This window comes from Pithys albifrons, chromosome 2 (assembly GCF_047495875.1).
Source record: "Pithys albifrons albifrons isolate INPA30051 chromosome 2, PitAlb_v1, whole genome shotgun sequence".
In the NCBI taxonomy this organism is placed as follows: Eukaryota; Metazoa; Chordata; class Aves; order Passeriformes; family Thamnophilidae; genus Pithys; species Pithys albifrons.
Genome location: NC_092459.1, coordinates 99974264 through 99982021, shown reverse-complemented (window position 1 = coordinate 99982021; position 7758 = coordinate 99974264). Strand labels below are relative to the sequence as shown.

Below are 7758 nucleotides of genomic sequence, written 5' to 3'. Positions count from 1 at the left end.
GGCATTGTCCAGAAAAATTTGACAGGTTTATTTATAATTCTTTTTTTTTCTTTATAAAGTTGTTTTGGTGAACAAGTTTCAACAATTCTTTTTCTTTTTATTTTTTTTGACCGCATTGATTGTTTTATGTCCCCTTATTTATATTAAAAATCCACACACAAATGAAAATGGAAAGAAAACTTGCCAATACCCAATTCTGTCCCCTATTTTTCCACTTGCAACCATATACTTAAGGTACCTTTTAACCCCATGGAAAAAATATCTAACGTTCATTACTACCAATAACAGGAAGAAGATTTTGCTTCGAGAGTGACAACCCCATCGTGGTGCATTTAGGCGCGCTCCCCGCGTATGCGGCGTGCTAGCTGGATATCTTTTGGCATGATTGTGACACGTTTGGCATGGATAGCACACAGGTTGGTGTCTTCAAACAGGCCAACCAAGTAGGCTTCACTTGCCTCCTAGTGTGGAAGAGAAGAGTTAAGAACACTTTCACACTCTGAGAGCTAAAGTAAAAAAACTGTAGTTAGGAATTAAAAGCACAATGTAACATGGCATTACGTTTAGGTTTCTATCTTTATTACTCACAAACATCAAAAGTTTTAGATTTTCAAAAACTGAAAGCCTCCATTTTCTTATAAACCACCAAATAATACTGTATGTCAAAGCAGTGTACTGCTGCAACTTGGTAAAGACATCCTCCAGAACACAACTGAACAAATATTCTGATGGGACTCTCACAAGATAAGGAAGGGGTTATCTTATCAAAGGGTTAGTTTGTTTAGGAAATTCTCTTTTCAAAGGCGAGGCTACACTACTTGAGTGACTTGTTTGCTGCCTCTTCCTGAGCAAGAGTTACTGAGCATCAGGTGAAACTGGCAGGTGTTAGGCAGAAGAGCAGGTATTCCTTTAGACCACGGTTTGGGCACAGAGCTCCTGGCCACAGGGTACAGAAGAGTTGGCTTAATTAAAAGTCAAAAATTAGCCGAAAAAAAATGAACTGAGATTTACCGGAAATAAGAGAACCACTCCTTTAGCTCAGGAACTCCTTGAACCACCAAAAATAGGACCACAGTCCAAGAAGTACCATTAGACACTTGTCCTACTCCTGTAATTTTTTCCTGCCTTTTTGGGGACACAGCACAGGTCCCCACTATCACAGAAGATTCTCACCTCACATCTGTGAGACTCAGGGGGTCAGCACCTGGGAGTACAAAAAGCCCTATCCTGGGAAAACCACAACTGTGACCCTGTTACTGAAAAGCTGCAGACAGGATTCCAAGTGAGACAGTTGGACCTAATTATTCCGACTCACGTTAAGTTTGCTGCTGAGAAGTCCAGCACAGCAATGGTAACTGTTTACACACTGTTGGGCTGACACAGAATCAAACTCCTAGGAAGCACCTTAGCATGCCAGTGTCAGACCAGGACACAGCAAACAGCCGTGAGAAGGCAGGAATGACAGGGGTCACTTACAGAAAGGATGCTGAGGTCACCCTTTCTAGAATACATGGAAGACAACAATTGATGTGAACCACTTCATTACAAAGAACTGCTAAAATCAACTTACTGGGTTCAAAGATACTGTTTAAAAACATAGGATTATCTAATAAGAAAAAATATTTACTCCAGCACATGTGGACTGTAGCATTACTAAGTCATTTCACATGCAGGGGGATATAAATAGCACTAACAAAATTTTGTTAAAATCACTAGTGAAAAGTTAAAGCACTTGGCCAAGTAAGCCATTCTGGTAACAAGCAATATGGTACCCAAGGGGTTAAAAGTTTTGGGGGTTGTGTTTTTGGAGGGGTTTGTTTGCAAGCAGGAGGCACTAGGAATAGTACGTGAAGAAGTCCTATACCAACAACTCCTTAATGCAAAAGCAGGACTGTTCAAACCAACCTTCTGAAACTGCACTAACTACTAAATTTAAAAAAGCAGTTCTAGATAAAAAGACACAAAGATAAACCTCAGGATTTAAGAACTGCCATGCAGAATAATTAAAAGCAAAAGCAGCAACTCTGCAAACACAGAGCCACCTTTTGAAGCCAAGCATGTGTTCAAGTTTATGGGATCTCATGGCATATGTCTTGGCCCTTTATCAAGTGGAAGTCATTAACTAGAAAGAGACCATTTTGCCTGTATGTCAGACAGTCTACAATTACAGATAGGTTCTGGAACAATCTTTCAACAGCTAAAAGAACAGTAAAGACTTATCTTTCCTCAGGAGTGCCTTTTTATCACGAGAGGGAAACATTCCCATGATACGAACTGAGTCTTGTGGAGGTCCTAACTTATATTCCGGAATTTGGGCCAGAAAAAGCAATTAGTACTTCAGTTTCTTTGTAGTCTAAATAAGTTATATAACTAATTAAAAATGAGTTTAGCTTAAACTACATCATACAAAAGCACCTATTTCCCTAACTGTGTTTAGATGTGGCCTACCCAGCTGCTTTTCTTTAGAGAGTATTTGAGGACACCAGGTCTTCCGATAAGACAACTAGAACGAGCTTTACATGACACTTTCCTCTAAGACTGAAGAGCTTTCAAAGGCAAAGCCTCTAGCAAAGCTCAAGGATGGAGGAAACACATCCTTCTTAATAAGATGGACTGCTCTAACTATTAGAGGGGTGGGCACTGCTTAAAAAAACAAACCACAGCAGCGCACCACAAAAACACATTTATAGCCTTTGTAAGGAGCTGCTAATCAGTCACTGCAATATTTTAGCCTATGGTACCCACAGGCATCATCAGGTACCCTCCGAGCAAGGGAAGGCTGAGGTGAGCACCCCAACCCCGCATCAGCCCCGCCCACCAGGACAGCCCACCAATCAGGCAGAGCCAGGACTAACCCTGGAAACAGCCTGGCCAATGGGGGTGGGAGGCGGAGCCCCCCGCACCGCCAGCCCCAGGTCTGGGGGCCTCGGGGGATGCCTGGCAGTGATGGCACTTCCAGCGCTGACTCTGCCCCCGGAGCCGCCCCCGGAGCCACCCCCTGTGCCGCCCCTCGGCACGGCTCACCTGCAAAGCACCGATGGCAGCGCTCTGGAAGCGCAGATCTGTCTTGAAGTCCTGAGCAATTTCACGCACCAGACGCTGGAAGGGAAGTTTGCGGATCAAAAGTTCGGTGGACTTTTGATAGCGCCTGATTTCACGAAGAGCCACAGTACCCGGCCTTTTAAAATTCAATAATAATTGGAAAAAAAGGAAATAATCAGTATTCAAAACATATTCTGCATCACCTTAAAAATATGGGTTCATCATCGAGATGAAACTAAGCACCATACACTTATTTTTCCCTAGCAGAGTCCCAGCATTTACCAGTTTCACCGTCAAAAGGCCACTATTCTTTCACTATAAATCTATGCCAACTTCCACTGGGCTCAACGGGGACCCCCCAGGTCAGGTAAACTCATGAGGCCCTCGAGGCCTGACTTCACCAAGAGGTGGACAGCACACACTGGCTGGCACCAACACAGCTCAGCACAGATGTGGCAAACAGCAAAGCTGCCCTGAGCTCAGCTGTACCACAGGTACCCTCCCAGGGATTAGCTGGACAGCAAGAATGGGTTTTAGGGAAATGTCATTCTTCTTCCCTACTGTCAATATTAACTAAACTAACAACATTTATATTCTGTGTTGTGCTACCAGTACAAAGTACCCAACATATTTCCTTGTGTTAAGTCTTGGTGTGAGAATGACAAATTCAGATTAACAACATACTGTTGCAGACACAAAGTCCATCTGTGAAATTAATACCACATTTATTTCTGTGTAAGCTTTGTATTTCCCTGCTTAATTATCTTTTCCCCAATGGATTAATTCTGATTCACACCTACAGCAACAGAAGGGACCCCAGGTAGGAAGGGGCCCCAGTGGGTCATCTGGCCCAACCTCCCTGCTCAAGCAGCGTCTCCCCAGAGCTGATTTCTCAGGATTGTGTCCAGAAGGCTTTTGAATATCTCCAAGGAAGGAGACTCCATGTCCTGTTCCAGTATTCAGTCACCCTCACAGTAAAGTTCTTCCCCATGTTCAGGTGGTAATTCCTGTGCATCAGTTTCTCCTCATTGCCTCCTGTCATATTAGTTGGCACCACCGAGCAGAGCCTGGCTCCATCCTCTTGACACCCTCCCTTCAGATAGCTCTATACACTGATAAGATCCCCTCTCTCACATTAAAGTTCGCTATTTCAAACCTACTTCTTCCCGATCCATGTTTTCCCTACGGAACATGCAAACCTAGCGTCAAACCACCCTCCAAAGCTGCAGCACAACTGTGTCCGTTCTGCACGGAGCAGGGGCTGGGAAGCCCCAGGATCGGAGGGGCAGTGTGACAGCCCGCCCGCCGCTCCCGTTCCCCGTTCCCACGCACGGCTTTCGGGAGCGCGGCGGTCCCGGCGCATCCGCGGGCGCGCGGCGCCCCCTGGCGGCCACTGCCGGCCCCGCAGGGCCCCCGCGCCGCGGCGGCCCCGCGCCCGGAGCCCGCACCGCAACAATAAACTTGGCGGCGCGGCCCCGCAGCGGCCTCGAAACACCAAGCACGAAATTATAAAAAATTTTAAAAACCCACGCCTAGCCACGCTCGCCGCGAGGGGCGCGGCGGGGGTGTCGGTTTTGTAGGCAACCAGCACCGCAACGCCCGGAAAGGGGCTGATGGTAAACGCCGGGGGTCGGCGCTGCCCTGGGATTTTCTGCTTATTTTTGCGGCAGGCGGAGACCAGTGCCTGGGGTTTTTTTTCTGGTTATTTTGCCGGTCCGCGGGCGGCCCCGGGGAGCGGGCGCGGAGGGAGCGCGGCGGGGGCGGGGAGAAGTGACCCCCACCCCGCGACCCCGCAGGAGGGGCGAAAGGAGGGATTTTGGCCGTGGGGGGGGGGGGGGGTGTGATGGTGCTCCCGGTACCGGCCGCCGCCGCCTCTGCGCGGCGCTGCGTTACCTGTAGCGATGCGGCTTCTTCACCCCGCCAGTGGAGGGCGCGCTCTTGCGGGCGGCTTTGGTGGCGAGCTGCTTGCGGGGCGCCTTCCCGCCGGTGGACTTGCGGGCGGTCTGCTTGGTACGGGCCATGCTCCTGCCGACGTCGCTGCCTTACACCTGCCGGAGGGGACGTGGGGACAGAGGAGAGACGGTGGGGGGGGTGGGGGGTGGCCCCGCTCAGCGTGCGGGCCCCGCGGCACCTGCCCCCGGGCGGGCGGCAGCGCTGCCCCCGTCCCGCGCAACGCGCCCTGCCCGGCGAGCCCCGAGCCCGCCGAACGCCGCCGGCACACAAGCGAAAAGAAAAAAAAAAAAAAAAGGCAGCCACACACACACCAGAAAAGGAAAAATTATAAATTAAACGCCTGCCGATCGCGGAATATTAAAATACAGCTTTTCTGCCCACGAATTCAATACCGAGGCGGCGGCGGCTGGAGCCGAGCGAGCCGCGCGGCAGCAGGCGCGGAGAGAGGCGGCTGTCGCCTCCCCCCGCCGGCCGCCCGTCACCTGCCAAGTGTTTGCAAATACCGCCCGGCAAACATCGGGGGGCTGGCACGGACCCGCCGCTCCCACCCGCCGCAAAACCCGCGCGGAAAGTGCGGAGCGGGGGAGCGGCAGCCCCGCCGGCCCTCCCGGGCTCCCGCCCGACCCGCCGCGCCGCCCGACCCGCCCGCGGCCGCCCGCGGCCCCGCGGTTATCGTGCGAAAAGGAACGAGGCCGGATAAAGTGCGAGAAAGCAACAAACTTTGTTTTTCGGGGGGTTGTTTTGTGGGTGCCAGTCTTTCTCTTTCTGTGTAAGTGCTTCCCCGAGAGCTGCCTCGCTCCCAAGCGCCTCTCACAGGCAAACTCAGCTCCCAGAGCCAGAACAAAATGGAAACAATCACGAAATGCAGCCCTAGTCCTTTTGCAAAGGAGGAAAAAATAAATTGCGAAAAATAACGCCAAAAATATCGCCAGAACTCAAACCATGCGGGTGCAGATGCAGGGGGAGGCAGCGGAAAAGTTTGCACTCGAAAACCAAAAAATTGTGTTGCGTTTGGGTCGTTCCTTCGGCGAATTTCTTTCCCTTTTTATTGTTTTTTATGCAATAGGAAAAAAAATATGGTCGGTGACCAGAGAAAAGAGACAAGATGGTGAAGCTGAGCAACAACTGTGGGGAGCAGGGGAAGGAAGGCAGGAGAGTTACCCTGGGCTGGCGAGCGGCTCCTCTTTGCGGCCGCTTCCCAGCCCCGATCCGGGGGCTGCCGGGCTCAGGAGGCAGCTGAGGGGCTGGGGAGGAGGCTGGCGGGGGTCTCGACGGGGGCGAGGGGAGCAGAGGGGGGCAACGACGGCGCGAAGCGGGGCCGGGGGTGCCGGCGGAGGGAGCCGCTCGGGCTGCGCCGGGAAGGCGGCGCGGCGAGGGGGGACCGGGACTGCTGCCGCCTCCCGAGCCCCCCAAAAGTTTGTGGGGAGGGTCGGGGGAGGCCGGCGAGGGGTGGCGGGGCGCGGGGGGCCGCGGGCGCGGCGCCAGACTTACCCCGTCCGCTGGGCGAGCGCGGCTGGCGTGCGGGAGGGAAGGAGGGAGGGATGGAGGGCGGGCGAGCGGGCGGGCGCAGGAGGAGCCGGAGCTGCTGCGGCTGCTGCTGGCGGCGGCTCTGAGCACAATTGAAAGATGGCTGCCTCGGGAGGGCCGGCGCGCGCCCGGCCCCGCCCCGCGTGCCCGCCAGCCAATGGCGCACAATGGAGGGAAGGCGCGGCCACGCCCCCCGCCACGCCCCTCCCCGTGTGTACAAACACAAAAGACACGCCGCGCGCGCGAGGGGATTCCCTGTCCCCCGTGTCCCCTTCCCGCGGGGTGGGAGCGCCCCGGGACACCCCGGGACGGCAGCCCCAGCCCCCCGGTTCGGCCCGCCCGGACCCCGCCAGCCGCACCCGCCGGCAGCCAGCTAGGCCTGGCTCTTACCCCCACCAAAGTACAAGAGACCCCATCACTTCCCTGCTGGGTTTTGAGGGGGGGTTGGGGGGTTTTGGGGTTCACTGTGCGGCCAGCAGGACTAGGGAAGTGATTTTCCCCCTATGCTCAGCGCTGTTGAGGCCACATCTCGAGTGCTGTGTCCACTTCTGGGCCCCTCAGATCAGGAAAGATATTGAGGTGCTGGAGTGTGTTCAGAGAGGGGGAACAAAGGTGGTGAAGGGTCTGGAGCACAGGTCTTACTAGAAGTGGCTGAGGGGGCTGGAGTTGCTCCTGGAGAAGAGGAGGCTCAAGGGTGACCTTAGCACTCTCTACAACTACCTGAAAGGTAGCCAGCTCTGGGGCAGTGTCTCTCCCTGGTAACTAGTGACAGGACAAGAGGACAAAGCCTCAAGCTGTGCCAGGGGAGGTTTACATTGGACATTAGACAGAATATCTTCACAGAAAGGGTGATTAGACATTGTAATAGGCTGCCCAGGTAGCTGGTGGAGTCACCATCTCTGGAGGTGTTTAAGGAAAGACTGGACATGGCACTTAAGTGCCATCCATGGTCTAGCTGAGGAGCTGGTGTTCAGTCATACGTTGAATTTGATGATGCAGGAGGTCTTTTCCAACTTAATTGATTCTGTTGGTTTTTCTTTACATAAAAACAATGCAGAAAAATTCTCCCTGTAAACTGGCCTACTAAAGCCCACCTAGCAAGGTTCCACTATGGAAGTGCCATACTCCTGCAAAATGAGAGCTGAGCATCAGGAGAGGACTGCTGGCATTTCTTCTGACTCAAAAACACACTGAAGCCATTATGGTTCACACTGGAAACTGCTGCTTAGGAAGGAA

General features: G+C 52.8%; 1 protein-coding gene across 1 annotated transcript; it reads right to left on the bottom strand.

Moving 5' to 3' along the window:
• Nucleotides 1-266: 266 nt before the first annotated feature.
• Nucleotides 267-6604, bottom strand: H3-3A (H3.3 histone A). The gene is made up of 4 exons (XM_071579675.1): nt 6487-6604; nt 4936-5090; nt 3025-3178; nt 267-461 (listed from the first exon to the last, which is right to left on the bottom strand). The coding sequence occupies exons 2-4, from the start codon at nt 5061-5063 to the stop codon at nt 333-335; spliced, it is 411 nt and encodes a 136-aa protein (XP_071435776.1). The 5' UTR covers nt 5064-5090; nt 6487-6604; the 3' UTR covers nt 267-332.
• Nucleotides 6605-7758: the final 1154 nt, after the last annotated feature.

Excerpts from the sequence above, each read along its gene's own strand:
- H3-3A (XM_071579675.1), bottom strand. The coding sequence starts at position 5,063 with ATGGCCCGTACCAAGCAGACCGCCCGCAAGTCCACCGGCGGGAAGGCG. Across the intron at positions 3,179-4,935 it reads AAGAAGCCGCATCGCTACAG|GCCGGGTACTGTGGCTCTTC; the intron begins GTAACGCAGCGC and ends GAATTTTAAAAG. Across the intron at positions 462-3,024 it reads CTGCCATCGGTGCTTTGCAG|GAGGCAAGTGAAGCCTACTT; the intron begins GTGAGCCGTGCC and ends CTTCCACACTAG.